The sequence below is a fragment of the Ochlerotatus camptorhynchus genome, unplaced genomic scaffold (assembly GCF_037179485.1).
Source record: "Ochlerotatus camptorhynchus isolate MF236.1 unplaced genomic scaffold, CSIRO-AGI_Acam_v1.1 ptg000445l, whole genome shotgun sequence".
NCBI lineage: Eukaryota > Metazoa > Arthropoda > Insecta > Diptera > Culicidae > Ochlerotatus > Ochlerotatus camptorhynchus.
In genome coordinates, this window is record NW_027040931.1 from 354483 (window position 1) to 375887 (window position 21405).

General features: G+C 39.9%; 1 protein-coding gene across 1 annotated transcript in view; it reads right to left on the reverse strand.

Moving 5' to 3' along the window:
* The window catches only part of LOC135711937 (GATA zinc finger domain-containing protein 14), a 396171-nt gene that overhangs the window by 349204 nt on the left and 25562 nt on the right, over positions 1-21405 (reverse strand). Inside the window, exon 2 of the mRNA XM_065234912.1 lies at positions 12704-13863. Coding sequence (XP_065090984.1) covers positions 12704-12880 — 177 coding nt within the window. The 5' untranslated portion in view covers positions 12881-13863. The remainder of the gene's footprint in view (positions 1-12703; positions 13864-21405) is intronic.

The following is a 21405-nucleotide window of genomic DNA, read 5'->3' on the forward strand; positions in this document are numbered from 1 at the left end:
TTTGTTTTGATTCGCTATGAACGTTTGACAGAGAAAATGAGGGGTTAGTGGGGTGAATCGATTAGCTTGGGACCGAAGAGAGTACCAGAGCTGAGCCAAAAAGTTGAGCTCGTTTCTTCGGAACCTTCTGGTCTTAGAGTTACCTCTATGTGAAAACGGTGTATGGAGGAGAAGGATGAACCACGAGCTGGCGTAACTCTATGGCGATCCCAGTATCCAGAAAGTCACGAAAGCTGGATAGATACGAGCAAGGTGGTTAAGACCAAGTGGAGTAAGATCTAGGAAGTGTGGAACGGTCAAGAATGGGTGATGGGTGTCATGATTATTTCATACTTCAACGCATTCAACAATGAACCTGATATTTCACATTTGCAGCAAAAAAGTGTAAAATGCGACTTAACTATGACCTGTTAAGGAACATTGCAAATTCAATATCTAAACCAGCAATGCTGCATGATAAATCCACGAAAATATATTGAAAATGTATTCAATATTTTCAAAAAGTTGTCTTGCCCCATCTTACCCTACAATGTTTCAATAGTGTTTAATGAATGTTGATGGCATTTAATAAATGTTTTTTTGTTTTGATGAGAGGGTAAATGAATTGCAATGATATTTTTAAAATCAACATGGATTTAAAATCTGGGAAAATCGAGAACATATTTTAAAAAATCCGGAAATTAACGTGATCTGGCAAGACGACTGAACATTCAGGAAAATCCAGAAAAATCTGGAATACGGGCAACGCTGCTGGTGACAGTGACAAAGAAAGCTAAAGTTCTGAGCTGGGAGAAATTATCATTGTCGTCATTTCAAAACTGACTCCAGCTGGAAATTGCATGCCACAACTCGTTCTACCGTAATAGCTATCTTCCCACTCATTCACATATGCTCGTGTGTGCACAAACGAGTGAATGGCAGCCACTTTCTAGCCCTACAGAACCTTTGGAGCGACAATACTGGAAAGCATTAGAGCAGCGGGTCCTATGATGAAGCACAACTTTTGACACTAAAGTGTAATTTACAGCAAAACGAAAATGACGTGCTTCACCTCTTTCATTAGAAAGAAGACGATGGCAGGCGATTAATGGCCGCTCTCAAGTGTGCACTCAACATACACACACACACACAGTTCACTTGTGACATGTGTCATTTCTCGTTTGGAATTCTAGGTGAAAATTACTTCTCTGCTAGACTGCAGCAGAAACCATTCATGAGATAGATTTGGGAAATTGGTGCAGTTTTGCGGTTGCTGCTGCGACATGACTCATCTGTGTCTTCAGTTGGAGGTTTTACGACCCGAAGTTGACAATGCACACACCATGTCCCATTGTTGGTGGATGATACCTACAATAACGATGATGTGTGCGTTATCAGAACAAACCACAACGCAGCACCGCAGGAAGAAGACAACACATTGCTTATCAGGAGGATTGACTAATGTATTCGCAGAATTGGAAGTGAAATGGATTTGCTGTGTACCGTTGACTGTGATTTTGACTGATTCATGCGATTTGTGAATTAAATTCAGCGATAAAACTGACCAGTTGGATGTACGGGGATTGGCGCGATTAACTATCAAGGTGATACCATAACAGATAGGGTCTATTTTCTTTTAAATTCGCTTCCCGCTTACCCCTTGGCCTGTAACACTTTGCAACACACATATTTACGTTGGAAGATGAAGCTGAGCAGGGCTATCCAACGTTCCCTAGCAGGGTCAATTTACTTACCGAATATTGTGGGGGTTTCGTGGAAAAGCCTCTCGTTATCGAATTAAAGGCCTTCTGCTGGACTGATGATTCAATGTTTACCCTCAAAACTGCTATGACACGTTCCAACCAGTCCTGAACAAACCAGTTACATGATTCTTGGATTTTTGATACAGAAAGCATTCTAGTACTAATGGGAGCTATTGGAATCTAGTTCACAAGCTAAAATCTAAATGTAAATCGCAGAGCGGTTATAATTTTAAAATTTTCAAATCCAATCTGGCGGCGTCGGTGGTGTAGTGGTAAGCGTGATTATCTCTCACCCCAGCAGGCCTGGGTTTAATCCCAGTTGGCCCCGCGGGATGTTCTAAGGCATAACATCTCTGATCACGCCTTCTTTCGGAAGGGAAGTAAAGCCGTTGGTCCCCGGTTCATGAGTTGATAGGTAGGGTCCAGATGTGGGAGCTGCCTTCCTGGCGTCGGTAGCATTGGTGCTCAGCACGGAAAACAAGATCTACGGAAAACAAATCAAGGAAAAAAACTCCAATCTGATGCACGTTTATACATATTAGGGTGCAGAAGCATTTTTTTTAACTGACCCAGGGTGTCAAATACCGAAGAAAGAAATACGGATCGGAACAATCGGCACAGACCTACGCGACGAAATAAGGACTACGATTGGAAACTCGGAACATGGAACTGCAAATCGCTCGGCTTCCCGGGTTGCGATAGGTTAATCTATGACGAACTTCAACCACGCAACTTCGAAGTCGTAGCACTGCAGGAACTTTGCTGGACGGGACAAAAGGTATGGAAAAGCGGGCATCGAGCGGCTACTTTCTACCAGAGCTGTGGCACCACCAACGAGCTGGGAACCGGCTTTGTAGTGCTGGGTAAGATGCGCCAACGCGTGATTGGTTGGCAGCCGATCAACGCGAGGATGTGCAAGTTGAGGATTAAGGGCCGTTTCTTCAACTACAGCATCATCAACGTGCACTGCCCACACGAAGGGAGACCCGACGACGAGAAAGAAGCGTTCTATGCGCAGCTGGAGCAGGTGTACGACGGCTGTTCGCAACGGGACGTCAAAATCGTCATCGGCGACATGAACGCTCAGGTAGGACGGGAGGCAATGTATAGACCGGCAATCGGGCCAAACAGCCTGCATGCCGTATCGAACGACAACGGCCAACGATGCGTGAACTTTGCAGCCTCCCGGGGTATGGTAGTTCGAAGTACCTTTTTCCCCCGCAAGGATATCCACAAAGCCACCTGGAGATCACCTGACCAACACACAGAAAACCAAATCGATCACGTTCTAATCGACGGGAAATTCTTCTCCGACATTATCAACGTCCGCACGTACCGCAGTGCGAACATAGATTCGGACCACTACCTAGTTGCAGTATGCATGCGCTCAAAACTCTCGACGGTGCATAACACACGTCGAAGTCGAACGCCACGACCCAACATTGAGCAACTACGGGACACCGGAGTTGCCCAGGACTACGCGCAGCAGCTGGAAGTTGCACTACCCACGGAAGAGCAGCTTGGCGCAGCTTCTCTTGAAGATGGCTGGAGGGACATCCGTTCAGCCATAGGTAGTACTGCTGTAGCGGCACTAGGTACTGCAATCCCGGACCGAAGAAATGACTGGTTTGACGGCGAATGCAAACTGTTAGTAGAGGAGAAGAATGCAGCACGGGCGAGAATGCTGCAACACCGCACGAGATTGAATGTGGAGCGATACAGACAAGCGCGGAACAGACAAAACTCGGTTTTCCGAAGGAAGAAGCGTCAGCAGGAAGATCGAGATCGCGAGGCGATGGAAAATCTGTACCGCGTAAACGACACACGGAAGTTCTACGAGAAGCTAAATAGTTCGCGCAAAGGCTACGTGCCGCAAGCCGATATGTGCAAGGACTTGGACGGTAACCTTCTCACGAACGAGTGTGAGGTGATTGAGAGGTGGAAGCAGTACTATGACGAGCACCTCAACGGTGAAGCAGCAGAAAACGAAGGTGGCACGGCAACAGACCTTGGAGCACGCGCAGAAGACGACAGGCTACCGGCCCCTGATCTTCAAGAAGTTGAGGAGGAGATCGGTCGGCTGAAGAACAACAAAGCAACTGGTGTAGATCAACTACCAAGTGAGCTATTGAAATACGGTGGTGAAGCACTGGCTAGAGCGCTGCACTGGGTAATTGCCAAGATTTGGGAGGAGGAGATATTACCGGAGGAGTGGATGGAAGGTGTCGTATGCCCAATCTACAAAAAGGGCGACAAGTTGGATTGCTGCAACTACCGCGCGATCACACTGCTGAGCGCCGCCTACAAGGTACTCTCCCAAATTCTATGCCGCCGTCTGTCACCATATGCAAGAGAGTTCGTGGGGCAATACCAGGCGGGATTCATGGGTGCCCGCGCTACCACGGACCAAATTTTCGCGATTCGGCAGGTTCTGCAGAAATGCCGCGAATACAACGTGCCCACACATCATTTGTTCATCGATTTCAAATCCGCATACGACACAATCGATCGAGATCAGCTATGGCAGATTATGCACGAGTACGGATTTCCGGATAAACTGACGCGATTGGTCAAGGCGACGATGGATCGAGTGACGTGCGTTGTTCGAGTATCGGGGACACTCTCGAGTCCCTTTGAATCTCGAAGGGGGTTACGGCAGGGTGATGGACTTTCGTGTCTGCTGTTCAACATCGCGTTAGAAGGTGTGATCAGAAGAGCTGGGATAGACACGAGTGGCACGATATTCAGGAAGTCCATCCAGCTCCTTGGTTTCGCCGATGACATTGACATTATGGCACGGAACTTTGAGATGATGGCGGAAACGTACATCAGACTGAAGGCTGAAGCTAGACGGATTGGACTTGTCATCAACGCATCAAAGACAAAATATATGAAAGCAAGAGGTTCTAGGGAAGACAATGTTAGCCTCCCACCCCGAGTTCAGATTGACGGTGACGAAATCGAGGTGGTCGATGAGTTCGTGTATTTGGGCTCACTGGTGACCGCCGAAAATGATACCAGCAGAGAAATTCAAAGACGCATTATGGCAGGGAATCGTGCCTACTTTGGACTCCGGAGGACGCTCCGGTCGAATAAAATTCGCCGCCGCACGAAGTTGACTGTCTACAAGACGCTGATTAGACCGGTGGTCCTTTACGGCCACGAGACCTGGACTATGCTCGTGGAGGACCAACGCGCCCTTGGTGTTTTCGAACGGAAGGTGTTGCGTACCATCTACGGTGGAGTGCAGATGGATGACGGAACGTGGAGGAGGCGAATGAACCACGAATTGCACCAGCTGCTGGGAGAACCATCCATCGTCCACATTGCAAAAATTGGGCGACTACGGTGGGCTGGGCACGTCGTAAGAATGCCGCACGACGACCCAGTGAAAATGGTTCTAGAAAGCGACCCAACAGGAACAAGAAGAAGAGGCGCGCAGCGGGCAAGGTGGATCGACCAAGTAGAAGGCGACCTGCGGACCCTTCGCAGACTACGAGGCTGGCGAACTGTGGCCATGGATCGAGTAGAGTGGAGACGACTTCTTCGGACAGCAGAGGACAACAAGGCCTTAGCCTGATTGGTAAGGTAAGGTAAGGGTGTCGACTCAATGAAGAAAACCAAATTCCCTGATATTCTCTGATTTTCCAGTAATTTAAAACAAAATCCAGGTCATCAGCAATTACTTTCCTAAGATATTCATTACCCAACAAACAATTCTAGCAGCAGACCAGCCTATACAGACACAAATCAGCTTCATAAGGAAATTTTTGGATGTATGGTTAACTACCCCATTTCCGGCCTATTAAGCACAACCCGCCCTTAGCCGTTCTTAATCTAGCGCAGTTTAGCACCAAATGGAATATTATTATTAATGATGGCTTCCAAATTTACTTACCTTTCCGTACGTACCGCAAGATTTGATAAAGAGAAACAAATTGTTGAGATATTGTTAAAAGTCTAACACTGCTTCTGGACGCCAAACTCGGCTTACGGATTCTAAACTCGGCCTAACGCATTCAAACGCCATTGAAACGCCAATGAATTCACTTCGACCTATCGGATGAAGATAAAGATGGATTGTGTCGGAGCGTTTAAATTTTTTTTTTGGGATATTGGGTGCAAACATTCATATCACGCGTTTTTATTGACTTCGTTCGGTAGCATTTGAACTAAAGTATCGTACCAAATGCATAATTTACCAGTTTAATCCAAATTCATGGATTTATTTGATGTTTTCTGCTTGATAGGCGCTTAGACCGAAGCAGTTCTCTACTCTACTAGTTAGTCTGCAGACAAAATTGCTAGTTAGGTAGTTTTCATGAAATACCACATGGACCTCTAATCCATGAAGAGTGGTCCAGTACAATCTCAAATTGAATAGAGCGTTCGATACATTTTATAGGATGCAAAAAAGACACTAGCGCAGTTTATCATACTTCTGTGATTAGGTAATATTTCCCTGAATTTCAAGTTAATTCCCTGAGATTCCCTGATTTTCCAGGTCCAAAAATGAATTCCCAGTTATTCCCTGATTTTCCAGGTTTTTTCAGGTAGTCGACACCCTGCGACCATAACAAAATATTAATTGTCTCGAAAAAAGACCCTATGCAAAATATGGGCTCAATCGGACGTGATTCGGGGTGGCACAAAATCGTCAAAGTTTGATTTTTTTTTTCATCTTAAAAATCTCCCATCAAATACGGACAAAGAAAAATGCTCAAAATGAGGGATTTTGAAAAAATTACATAATCCTTGGAAAATTCAATTTCAAGTTTCAATCAATTTATAGAATATTCCTACAAATTCTGACGCTAATACCTTTAGAATTTTCAGTAAAATTTAAAAAGAATTTAATGGTTGACAAAAATATAAACATAATTCTGAGATGAAGTCCTATGAGATGAAGAATACTCAGACGAATTCAAAGGGATTTCTAGGGCGAATGATAGATGAAGTTCTGAATTGAATTTCTATGTTATTCTAAGAATAATTCCAAGGGAGTTGTGAGGAGCACGTCAATGAAAACGTCATGGAAACCCTGATGAGAATTGTATAGGGATCTTGAGAAGAACAGTAGCTTAATTTTAATGCGAAACCTAATAGAATTCTTACAAGTGAATTATAAATAGAATTTAAAAGAACAGACGCAAAAGAATTCCGAAATTCTGACATTAATAACAAAATAGAGAAAAATTCAAAAAATTAAGAGGATATATCCAAGCCACGACCGCTAATTTGACGTAGGATTACGTGCTCGGTATCAATTTTCGGCGACTGTGTTAGGGAAACCACTTTTTCCCACGGAAACGGAAACGCCTTGTTTTCTGATGACAAAAATATGCATTTTCGTGCACAAAACGCACAGAATTTTTGGTTTATTCAATAGATAATAAAAAGTAAATATTGTTTGGAGCAGATTTTTTAGAGATTTTGTTTTGCTTTTTTCTAGCGTCCTGGAGAAAACCTTACCTCAATTCGAAGTGTTTCTGGTTAATTGAGAACGTCATGTGGTATTCGGTCATTGCAATAATTTGTATGTACCATTTCAAAACTGTTACGCATTTGACCACAGACGTTTGTTTGCTGGGTACATAACAGGGCTGGTAGCGATCACTGCTGTCAGAAATAGTGATTTTAGTTACCATGTTGAATAAATAAGTGACCAAATAGTGACTTATAGTTGTAAAAATAGTGACTAAAAAGTGACCTAAGAGAAGGAGTATCAAATAAATGTTTACTGTTTTAGACTTATTCAATTATAATCTTGTAAACACTTATGTACGATATGAACAATTAAAGCGAAAGATGCAATAGAAAGTTTATAACCAAGCCCACGGTATTAGCCACGGTGTCTACTAACTTAAAAAATCTGTAAAACCGGGAATCCTCAGGAATTTTTTTGTTTCCTTAAAATACCTGGAAGTCTCAAAGAATTCTTACTAAGCATATTTTAAATAAAAAAAAAATAATTTTAAAATACAACCATTCAATATATCTAGTTATTTTCATTCACTTTAAAGATTCACAGCGCATTAATCTTCAGTAAGAAATAAATTTAAAAAAATAAATAGATTTAAAAAATGAACAATTTTTTTTTAGTTTCTGAAGACGACTGTCCTTCTGTGAAGTGTCCGACGTTTTTCTAAATTTATTGAACTTTTGTACTTCCGCAATTTTCATGGAATTAGAACAAAATAAATAACATAGTTTTATGATATTCACTGAAGTTCTCAAGATTCTTCTGAAGTTCATAAAACTTCCCTTAAATTATCGACACTAATATAAAACTTCATCAATAGTCTAGACTTTCCTGGTGCCTAAACGATTACTGAATTACTTTAAAGTTTTCTAGACTGCCCTGAATTTATCAGTATTTTTTTAAGCCCACAACTTTACTAAAATCAATCGATTTGCCATGAAGTTTCGAAAATGTTCCTTAAGTATTATAACCATTTTTAACACTCGTTTTTCCCTGAACTTATTTATGCTTACCTGAAGTTCCCTAAATTTGTTTAATAATCCAGCAAATTTTCTGATATACATTCATAATTCTCTGACGCTTCTGACGTTTTAGGATCAATCATAGAATTTTTGGAATACCCTCCAATTCCACGGAACTCCTTGTAAGTCGCTAAAAATTTGCTAGTTAATGGGATTATTCTGAAGCTATCTGATCGTCCTCGAAGTACTCGGAACTTCGTTGAATATCGTTGAACTATCTAAAAATATCTAAATTTAGTTCTCTGGAATTTCTTGAAGATATCGCTGTTTGCTAAAAGTTCTCGCATTTTTATTAATGGAACTTCGTTGATGTACTCTAATCAACTTAGCTAAATTTTCGTATTTTTTTTTAATTTATTTAAATCTCCGTGAGTTAACACCTATAAAATACTCTCACGTTTTCCGGATGTTCATAAAATTTCCAGGAATTCTCTCGGAGCTTTGCTGATGTTTTCGGAAATTCACTGAGTTTCACGAAACTTCTTTAAGGTTTCTAATAATTCCTTGAAATTATTTAAACTGCCCTTTGATTCTCTGCCCTGCCTTGATGTTCTCGAAGCTTCAATAGAGCTCTTAATTCTATTGAAGATCTCGGTTCTGCTCGGAAATAAATAGAATTCCCGTAGCCACCTTAAATTTCCCTAAAATTCTCTGGACTTCTGTTAAATTTCTGAAGTTTTCATAAATTCTCTGAAGGTCTCTGTACTTCCCTAAAATTCGCGGAACATCTTAAGGGTTCTCGATTTGTTTTTCAGCACATCATGGAACTATCTTGAATTTATCTAAATTTACGACTATAGATTTTTAATCTATCTAGCTTTTCTGAGGTGCTTAGAACTTCTTAAAAATTTGCACAATACCCCTCAAGTTTTCTAAACTTCTCAAGTTCGCTTGATACCTGTGAAGTTCTCTGAAATTTTAGGAACTTCATAAAAGTTCCTGGAAAGTCTCGGATGCTAAAAGAACCGCTTTGAAGTTCCTGCAGTTTGTTTAAAGAGCTTCACTGAAATTCTAAACATTTCCTTTCATTCCTCAGAACTTCTCCAAAGTTCCTACAGTTGTTGTAAAGTTAATGGAACTGTATTGAAGATCTCTAATCTTATAAAGTTAATTACGAACTTGAAATAAATCATTTATTTTTTTACCTAATTCTGGCACTTTGAATATTTTCAATATCTTGAACATGTACATGGAATACGAAACTTTATTTTTAGATCTTGGACTTACTTACTTGGAAAACTCAGGTAATTTTATACAGAAAAATGAGTAGACATCCTGTATATAGACAAAGACGATTAAGCGTCACAACGCAAGAATAATCAATCTTAAAAGAAATTCACGATAAAAAGTTGAAAATAGTGACTTACTACAAGAAAAAGTGACTTTAGTGACTTGGCCTTAAAAAAGAGACTTTTTAGTGACTGACTTAAAAAAAGTGACCAAGTCACTAAAAAGTGACTCGCTACCAGCCCTGACATTATCAAAGAGCTTTGGGGGGCAACACGGCGAGCGAACGTTCAATGAAAATCAACTCTTAACCAACAATAATTTATGGTGGTCCTGAAACGAACCATTTTGTCGTGATGGTTGAGTAATGCTGATCTAGAGTGTTCAACACGGATGAGGCTGGTGAGCTGTATGTTGTTTGGAACGAGGGTGACGCACTTGGCATAGATGGCCCACAGCGGCTCACGACGAGCAACTGAATCCGATCAGTAGCGGTGCGGCTTCTTCCTCATTCTTCGATGAATGAACGCTCATGTGGGCTACAGCTTACTGCTTGCGGGGAGCCTTTCGTTGTGTACTGGATAAAAGAGCTGGTAGCGGTCAATGTTATCAAAAATAGTTATTTTAGTGACCATGTTGAAGACATAAGTGACCAAATAGTGACTTATAGTTGTAAAAAACAAGTGACTAAAAATGACCTAAGAGAAGAAAAGCCTGATGTTTTAGACTTATTCAATTAGTATTTCCTACTTATGTACGATATGAAACTTCAAAGCAAAAGATTGAATAGAAAGCTTGTGCTCTATTAAGGTTGTCTACCACCTGGAAAAACCTGGAAAACCGGGAATCTTCAGGGAATTTGATTTTTCCTGAAAATAGCTGGAAATCTCAGTAAATCTCATAATTATTCAGGTAATTTAATGATTTTCTTACTAAGGATATTTTAAAGAAAAGAATGCACTTTAAATTACAAACATTTTTATTTTCCACCTTATTTTAATTCACACATTGAACTTTATTGATCCATAGTGCATTAATCGTCAGTAACAAGCCTTCTGCTTGAAATCTTCCAAAATTTTCCTGGAGTTAATAAAACTTCTTTAACACTTTTTTGTAGTTTCAAAACTAGCCTGATGCTCACAATACTTCTCATCATATTTCTAAACTTCCCTGCACTTTTTCGAACTTCCCTAAGTTTCCTTAATTTTCCTAAGGACCATGGATCTTCTCTTAAGTTTTAACAATTCGCTGAGGTTCTCGCAATTTCTTTAAAATTCATGCATTTTCTTTAATGTTGACGGAACTTCTGTGAGGTTCTCTGCTCTATCCTGAAGTTCTCAAAACTTCTCTAATTTTTTTTTTTTTGCAGTTCTCATGAAGCTTGTTGTACTTCACTGATAGCTTCATTAAATATCTTGTAGTTTATTATTTTTTTTGATAAGGCTCAAACGAATTAACTTTACAGAGCCGAGGATTCTTAAAACTAGAATCAAAAGGTGTGTTGTACCTGCACTAAACACTTTATCTTCCGCTATCCAAAAAGCCTCCTCCATCAGAACTGAAGCCGCTTTCAGTGGTTTCATTGTATGGCAGTTACGCCAACGAGGGCCAGAGTGCTTTAATTGCAGCAATGGACGTAAAATGTGGTCATCACTCACAAACTCATCACGAAACGATTGCTTTCGGTCGACGATGCATCGACCGAAAGAACTGTTAATAAAGAACAATGAGGAGAACCACACAATGGTTGCTGCCGAGAAAACAGACGATCGCGTGGCACACATTGAGAGTGTTCTGCTTCTGTCGACAGCCGAGTGAACACTGACCATCAAGTATCTGATGATTATCTGCGTATCATGGAACTTCCTGAATTTCTCTAAACTCACGCTAATGGACCTTTAAACTGCTCCAAAAGTCTGAACTAAAGTAACGGAAACTGTCCTTAGGATCTCTGAATTTCCCCAGCGATCTCTAGTTCTAGCTTTTCTGAGGTACCTAGAGCTTCTTTAAAGTTTCCACATTTTTCCTCAATTCCTGTTTATTTCTGAAGTTCTCTAAAAATTTAGGATCTTCTTTAAAGTTCCTGCATTTTTTTAGAAGCTAATAGAAGCGCTTTGAAGTTCTTAAAGCTCGCAGAAAGTTGCCCATATTTTCAGAATGTAAACTTCTCTTATATTACCGCAGTTTGCTGCAATTTTCAATATCTTTTACTTGTACATGGAATACAATCTTAGACTTACTAAAATTAAGTCAGTATTAAACTTCAACATTTAATTAAATTTATTGTAAAGCTGTTTCTTTAAAACTAATTGTCATGTATAAAAAATTGCTTTCTTATTAAAACATGGAAAACTCAAGGAATTTTATTTAGCCAAATGAGTGGATAGAGAAAGACGATTAAACTTCAAAAAGCTCTACTTAAGCACAACACCTTCGAATTGTTCAAAAAATAGAACAACATGTAGGCATCGATTGGACTATCAGATCCTACACACTGCAAGAAGAATAATCTATCATGAAATAAATTCACGTAAAAAATGTTGAAAATAGTAACTGATTACAAAACAAGTGACTTTAGTGACTTGGCCTTTAAAAAATAGACTTTTTAGTGACTGGTTTGAAAAAAGTTACCAAGTCACTAAAAAGTGACTCACTACCATCTCTGGGATAACAATGTTCAACGCCACGCGCCGAAAGCACTGCTGCTGCTGCTGCTGATGATGACGCCCAACTGGACACCACCACACACGGTGATTGAATAAGCACCATTCGGCGAGACCGGATGGAATTCGATTTAGAAATCTGTATTAGGGAAAGCGCTTTTTGCAGGCAATCGGTGATAATTTTGTTCACCATTGTAAGTGACCTTTTGAAAATTGATAAAGTAGTAATTTTTGCATATTCTTAGGAAAATTTCTAATCATTTGGTTTGTTTAGAATTAAAATCCATCCGCTATTGACAGAGTTATAAGTGGTCAAAACCTAACGACTTTTCGTAACGCGGTCGATTTTGGTTTTTTTTTAATTGCACCCCCAACATGTTGCCGAAAGACCTAATCCTACGTAAAAAAAACTTGAATTTCTCACAGTCAGTGTCGGAATGTGGTTGCCTGGTGCAATTTTTCAAAATGTTATTACGAGCTAGCTAGTAAAGCCCCACACAATTTCAGCGGCACCGAATTCAAACTCCAACTCTCGAAACGACTTAAAAGAAAAGCACCCCCACCTACCTTTGGATCCAGCAACGCCCGCTCCAAGCTGTCCTCCCGCTGACTGCTTCCGTTGGCACCGGCCTCATGCCGAAGCCGGGCTCTCTCGACTCGCGCCAACGTTGGACTGTCCATAATAGACGGCGTCCGGCTCGGTGGGCCGGAACCTCCGTTCTCCGGTAGATTGACCGGCGGCATCTTGGCTCCCCCTTTGAGCGACACTTTGTGGCTGTTTTATATTCCGCTGGCCCTTTTCCAACGATCGACTCAAGCACTCTTCTTCGTTTCAGCTCAACCACCCCCACTTGAAGTGAGCGACCTTTTTTCTTCAACTCTTCCACGCAGCAGTTAAACTTTTTGGAGCAATAAATCTTAATTAAGGCTACTATTTTCCTCTCTCACACACAATCGCACCCGCAGCGCATTTAGGGGGGACGTTTTGGAGGTTTCTACTACTTTTTATTTGGCAACCGCGACCAGTTGATTTGCCCGCTCACCGCAGCTCCTCTTCTTCGTCTACCGCGAAGCTCTGTAAACGCTGAAAATTATTATAAATCAACACTTTCTCATCACTTGGAGCGTAAATTGCGTATATCTTCACACACTGTTGCTGCTGGGGCCATCCCGAACAACACCACCAGCTTTCCGCTTCTTGTGCTGCCCAGCAATAGGTTGGAGCAGTTCGGAGAACCGGAGCTCGCTCGGCCAACCCAGCCGACCGTAAGTAATCTTTCACTTTTCCTTTCCTATTTTCGTTGGGTTGGTATTTTTGTCTGAATTTCCAATTCAGACGCACATCAATGTCGATTGCAACCCAGAAAGAGTGTGATTTATTTTTCCTCTTTCACGTCGCTGTTGTTATTGTTGTTGTTGTTACTACACACATATCGTCTTTTTTTTTTCAAACCGTAATATACGTATAGTAACAGTCACTAGACGAGCGCCGATGCGGGAAGCATATCTATATTTTTTTCATCGACAGTTGTTATGGAATAATCAGCTGGCTCTCGCGATTGCGGTTGCTTTCGGATTGTTGAAGCTATTTAAGATGCGAGATATGATGGAGAGGTGTAGGTTTTTTTCCACAAGATTCAACGATTAGTGCCGGGAATTTCCACGCGTGTTTAATTTTCGGTTTGGTTGTTGGACTTCTCCGGAAAAACAAATGTTTCGTGCGGATGCTGAAAAGGAATGCGAGAGGAAATAGTTGTTATGATCATGTGAAATGTGATAGGCTTATTCTATTTGGTGCTGAGCTGAGTATGAAGAATTCGTGGCTGACCAATTATTCCATTGAGAAATGGTGGGTGTCTGTTGAAATTTGGATTTCTTCATGCATTAACAAAATAATGAGAATCAGGAAATATCTTTATGAATAAGAAATAACAGTGAAATTGTAAATATTAGGAAATACTGGGAACAATTAATGAAAATTTTGAAAACTTGTGAATATTTGGGGAGCTATCGAATTTGAATTGAAGAGTGCTGATTGAACCAGCGACCGAAACGGATGTGTTCTGTTTCTTCTGTGCTTTTTTTGCTGCTGAAAACCTTTTCGCATGCGTTTTGTTCTCGAGTGACTGGAGGTGAACTGGTGATCGCATTTAAAAGTTTTGAATACCGTGCGTGATTTTTTTTTTTTTTTTTTTTTTTTTTTTTTTTTTTTTTTTTTTTTTTTTTTGATCTCTTGTTGCTTATGCAATGGTGCTTGGTGTGGTCTTGCGTTTTTCTTTGTTGCCCCGTACAACCTCTATCACGCTGATATATTTTTCTGTTGCTGCGATGAGCAACTTCTTTGTGTGGTGTTAAAGAAGACAGTCCGAAAATACATGACCTTGATTATGCGTGGAGTGCGTTCTTTTGTACGTACGAGCTAGAAGAGCGTTATCAGTGATTGCGGTGGTTCAAGGAAAATTAAATAAAGCATTTCTGAAAACATGACGCTGCAAAGTCTCTAGGCCAATCGGGTGAGATCTTTCCATTTTATCTATTTATATTTTATTTTTTGTCACTGATTTATCAAATGCTCTATATTGACGAATAGAGTTGCCAAATCATTCACCCTCCCACTAACACAACTCTTTCCTTCCTGTGACACCTATGAAGGTAGTATGGGTTCCCTGCACCTTCTTAAGTAGATGTTGGATTAACTTTCCCTCCCTTCCCCTGCGATTGTAAGGATGTGGCCAGGTGTATAATGCGATGCTTCTATTGTAGATTTTATTTTCGTGTGGGGAAAATCACTAATCCCAAGTGATATTTTCTGCGTCAACACTCGATATTTTCTGCAAAACGTATTAGTTGACCATTATATAGCCACCCACGATTTGTACAATCGCATATGCTATGCTATGCTATGCTAAGCTATCGAATTTGAATTGTTTTCCCAACTAACATTGCAAGTTTTATCAAGGTTTTAAAGTATTCTTCAAGCCCAAATCACGATTTTCAAGACTATGATAAAACAAAAATTGTTTCTAGGGTTCTAATCAACAGATTTTGAACTAAGATTTGTGAATGATGTGTAAGGCACAGTGGAAAATCGTGACAAAAAAAAAATTGACAAAAACCTTGTGATAACGCTTTCTTAATTTAAACTACCGTTTACCAAGAACGACAACAACTTAACCAAAACCATGTGATTTGTCAAATTAAGTTGTCTCAAACTATGATTTTATTTCAAGGTTACCAAAAATAAACACCACGTCTACTCGCAATTCAAAGAAAACTCTTTCCCGACGAATCGCCACTTCGAGGGCTTATTGACCTGCTTGTTCCTATAGTCGGAAACTACTTCAAACAATTGACTGTATCATGAATTCATATCTTTCGATGGATAATTCGTCGAGTGAGGATCAAGATATGATCACTTTATTACAATGGAACTGTCGTAGTTTAATACCTAAATTAGACTCGTTTAAGTATTTGATTCACAATTCTGATTGTGATTTGCACTCTGTGAAACTTGGCTTTCTTCTGAAGATGAACTAATCTTCTACGATTTTAACATTATCCGCCTGGACCGAGATGATTCATATGGTGGCGTACTTTTGGGGATCAAAAAATGGTACTCCTTCTATAAAATCTCAATCCCAATAATTTCAGGCATTGAGATTGTCGCTTGCCAAATAAATGTAAAGAACAAAGATCTTTGCATAGCTTCTGTATATGTCCCTCCAAGGACTTCCATAAACCGCCGTCAGCTTTGGAGTTCAGTTAATATCCTTCAATCTCCAGTTCTAATACTGGGCGATATGAACTCACACGGTACTGGTTGGGGCGAATCATACGATGACAATAGAGCGGGTATTTTCTATGATTTGTGCGACGATTTCAACTTAACTATCTTGAACACTGGTGAAGCAACACGCATAGCAAACCCTCCTGCTCGAGAGAGCCGTCTTGACATATCTTTGTGCTCTAACTCACTATCATTAGATTGTCTGTGGAAGGTTATCAATGATCCCCATCCCAATTATTATTTCAATCAAAAGTGGTCGTCTAAAAACAGATCAGTCAATTCAAGTTCCTTTTGACCTCACGAGGAACATTGATTGGCAAAAATTTGTATCGACGGTAACTCTTGGTATTGATTCCACCGATCCTCTACCACCACTGGAAGAGTATCGTTTCTTTACCGAACTAATCTACAAAAGCGCATTAGAAGCTCAGAAACGACGTGTTCCAAGTGCATCCCTCAAAAGAAGACCCGCCACCCCTGGATGGGATGACGAATGCACAAAGTTGTATCTTGAGAAATCCGATGCCTTTAAAGATTATCGTAGACATGAAAGATCTGAGCTTTTTGAAAAGTATCTAAAGCTTGAAAAAAAGCTTAAAAACTTACTAAAAGCAGAGAAACGAAATTACTGGCGTACTTTTATCGAGGGACTTTCTAGAGAAACCTCGATGACAACGCTTTGGAAAAAGGCTCGCTATACGCGAAACCGCTCATCTTCCAATGAGAGTGAAGAATACTCCTCCCAATGGATTTTCGACTTCGCTAAAAAGGTTTGTCCAGATTCTGTTCCAGCACAACTAACTTTACGGGATACAGCCCGAAGTAACGGTTCTCTGGATGATCCATTCACAATTCTGGAATTTTCAATGGCACTTCTTTCATCGAAGAACTCTGCTCCGGGAAGCGATATGATCAAATTCGACCTTCTAAAAAACCTCCCTGATATCGCTAAAAGACGATTACTTAACCTATATAATACATTTATGGAATTCAATATAGTTTCACCAGCATGGCGACCGGTTAAAGTAATAGCTATTCAAAAGCCTGGGAAACCAGCGTCTGATCACAATTCTTACCGTCCGATCTCTATGTTATCATGCCTGAGGAAATTATAAGAAAAAATGATCCGATTATTACTTGACCATTGGATTGAATCAAACAATCTACTCTCAAATACGCAATTTGGTTTCCGAAAGAGTAAAGGAACAAACGATTGTCTAGCGATGCTTTCATCTGATATTCAACTGGCCTTTGCGCACAAGGAGCAATTGGTTTCAGTCTTTTTGGATATTAAGGGCGCATTTGATTCGGTTTCCATAGACATACTGTCAGACAATTTGCACAGTAGTGGATTACCCGGTATTTTGAATAATTTCTTGTATAATTTGCTGTCAGAAAGACAAATGACCTTCAATCTAGGTCAACTGACAACTTCTAGAATTAGCTACATGGGCTTACCCCAAGGTTAATGTTTAAGTCCCTTACTTTATAATTTATATGTCAAAGATATTGATAAGTGCTTAGATAATCTATGCACGCATCGCAAAGCACCATGAGAGGTCCACGTGCAGAAATCTTGCAAAGACCATTGCAAAATTCCCTAAATAATCTGTCTCTCTGGGCAAGAAATTTAGGGATCGAGTTTTCACCGCAAAAAACTGAATTGGTAGTGTTTACAAGGAAGTGGTTTCCAGCCCAACTGCGTCTAAATCTTTTGGGCAGAGACATTACCCAATCTTTAACCTTCAAATACCTTGGAGTCTGGTTTTGATTCAAAATGCACTTGGGGTACCCACATTACGTATTTGAAACAAAAGTGTCAACAAAGGATCAACTTTCTATGATCAATTTCCGGGACATGGTGGGGTGCTCACCCGGAAGACCTCATTAAACTATATAAAACGACTATTCTTTCAGTTCTTGAGTATGGCTCTTTTTGCTTCCTCTCGGCAAGAAAAACCCACCTAATCAAATTGGAAGGTATTCAACACACAATATGAGCCTAGAGGTCCTAGCGGGCGTAAAACCCCTGCAGAACCGCTTCTGGGAGCTCTCATTAAGAATATTGATTAAATGTAGTGTCAGTAACAACCTTGTGATTGAAAACTTCGAAGAAATGCTCGAATTGAGCATCCAGTCTAGATTTGTGCGAATCTATCTTAATTATATGTCATCGGATATTAGCCTCCCTTGCTATAACCCCTCTCGTGTATGCTTTACTAACTACAGTTCCCCCATTGACTATGATCTCTCCATGAAACAGGCTATTCAAGGAGTTCCAGATCAACTTCGACCTATTTCAATTCCCCGCATTTTTGCTGAAAAGTACCAACAAGTCAATTGCAATAGAAGATTTTTCCCTGATGGATCACGCATTGGTGGATCCACTGGATTCGGCGTCTTAAATGAATACTCAACCGCCTTTCGGAAACTTCAGGAACCTTGTTCCGTTTATGTTGCTGAGCTAGCAGCAATCAACTTCGCATTGGGGATGATTTCCGATATGCCCATAGACCATTACTTCATCTTCTCGGTTAGTCTCAGTTCGATTGAGGCTATTCGGTCGATGAAACAAGGTAGGCACTCATCTTATTTCCTTTCAAAGGTAAGGGAGCAGCTGAGTTTGCTGGTCGAAAGATCATATACGATTACATTTGTATGGGTCCCCTTACATTGCTCAATCCCAGGCAATGAGAAGGCACACTCTCTCACAAAGGTTGGCGCACAACAAGGCGAGATTTATGATAGAAGAATTTCACATGATGAATTTTTCCGATTAGTACGTCAGAGTTCTCTTTTAAGTTAGCAAAACGATTGGACAAGTAATTATCTTGGGCGGTGATTACATTCCATTATTCCAAATGTTTCTTCGAGAGCGTGGTTCAAAGGTCTGGATGTAAGTCGGGGATTCATTCGAGTGATGTCCAACCACTACTCGCTAGACGCAGATCTCTATAGAATAAACCTCGTTGACAGCAATATATGTAGGTGCAGAACCGGTTATGATGACATCGATCACGCAGTTTGGTATTGCCCGGGTAATGACACCTCCAGAGCACGATTATACCCTAGTGGCCCGAGGTAGACAACCCTTCCGTGAAGTAAGAGATGTATTGGGAACACGTGATCTACCCTACATGCAAGCGATCTACGAATTCCTTTGTTTGTCTGATGTTAGAGTTTGATGTGACTATCCCCTCCTTTCCAAACAATTTCCCGCCATTGTGTCCCAGTCTTATTATCCTCCTGTTCCTGTGCTACTTGCCCCTGCCCAGCCAGGATTTGGTCAACCGTCCGAGAGCAGTATCTGAAGGAGGCTCCAGAAACCAGTTTCCTACCTAGATCCTACCAATCGAAATTGTTACCCATTAACCTCGAGCCCGCCACGAGTAATTGGTACCCAATACTAACCTAGAAATACTGCTATTTAAAATGTAAATCAAACATTACTGATTTCGGCTCCACAAAGTGTCACACACGACTGAGCCTAGTAAATAAACGAACCAGTAAAAAAAAAATCTTTATTAAAGAGACTTTCAGCCCGTGGCTAGCAGTTAGTTGAGAATGAGTTTTAAACTGCTCGAATGAAGTGATCGGTTTTCTCATTTTTTTTATGTAATCTAGTACCAGTCATATAAAAACAAATAAACAGAATTTCTCCTTCTTTGAAACATAAGTAGTTCATTCCAGATCCAAGCATGACCGGAATATCAAGATTTTATATACATTCAACCCTTTTCTTTTACGCGGGTACATTTTCCAGTTTTCCATTTCTGTGGTGAAGTTATTGTTTGTCTGAGTTGAACTTAAGTTAAAATATGCAATATCCCGAACGCAGTCAAAATTCTCATCATCAATAATCCATTCCAATATAATTTAGTTTCACTTGTATTAAATTTCATCTACTTATACTTCAACGCTCTACTTAAAGAACGCCTACCTTTATTCAAGTGTAAAACAGCATTATCTAAATCCTTAGCTGCAATGAATACACAAAATCATCTGCAAAAAGATCATTGTCGCAAAATCGTAAAACACGTCGCATGTCATTAATATACATAATAAATAAAAAGGGCCTAATACACTTCCCTGGGGCACTCTAAGGTTATTCGCCACGGAACTGGAAACATATTAACTAAAACAGTCCGTTGAGTTCTGTCTGACAAATAGCTTTCAAACAATTTATATGTAGTACTCCTTTACAAAGTACAAAGTACAACATACAAAGCCCTTGATCGATCTAAGCAATAAGCGCCTAGATCTTGTTTCAAAATCGCATTTTATATCCAAAAAAACGTACAATCGTATCTTTACGCTCCAAGTTATTTGTCCACTTCGCTAATACCAAATTTAACGCGGTTTCATTAAAGGTGTTTCAAAGATTATTTACAAATACAAATGTCCAGATTTCAGAGAGGCGGGGGGCAAAACATTTGTATAAATAAAGGATTATGCAGATACAAACAGGCGGAATGCTATTGTGTCGAATGCAGGTCAAATGTGTCACTTAATTTCTGTTAAACATCATACATATTTTTCAAATTTGCATGGTAACCATGGTTGCATCTCGTTTAGCTACTTCCTTGTTTTTATTCCTATTCGTTTCCCGGAGTATTGGAAATTTTCCCGATTGTACGATATACATTTCAATAAAGCTTAAAACCGAATGAGATAGATCAAATAGAATAATTGTCTTTGTTTTAACTACCTTGAAAACTCGAATAGAACCCTTTACACTATTTATTTGGAATGTTCTCATGAATTTTCTTTCAAATAATTTCCCTACATAGAGTTCCTTTCAAAACCCCTGTAAATAAATTTGAGAATATCCCTGGTATTACCTTGAAATTTTCTTTATTACAGTGAAGATATTCTATGCTACTCCTAACTCCTCTTAACTCCTAACTCCTTACCAAAATCATGGATTACATCCTAAGCTTGAGTTGGAGCTCTTAATGATGCTTCCAAGAATTTAACTGAAGCTTTCTTTCATAATATTTCTAATTCGTATGAATTCTGCATAGAATTAGAGGACTGTAACAAGATTTTCAAAATTTGATCCGCGAAATTTTCTCAAAACAAATCCGCGACTTCAAATACTTATTCGCGACAAATAAAAAAAAAACTGTTTCCATTGCTTAAAAATACCATCTGTATTACAAAAATACAATTTTTATGGCATTTTAAGCATATTGCTCTTAATTTCGTTTTCTATGCCTGTACCAACCTACGCCCAAGGAATTCGAGAAACTTCTTCCAACCGAAAAATTAATAGACCGGACGGAAATTATTCTTCCTCAGAGTATTTCAAAAGAGTTTTAAGGCAAATTTAAGGAAACTCCAAGCAAAAATTCCAAGGGGAATGAATTCTGAATTCCTAGGACAGCCCCAATAAAGTTTTGAGGAAAACTTCAAATGAATTCTGACTAGTACTCCAAGGGAATTCCGGTGATAATTTTAAGAAAATTCAAAAGAGAGTTCC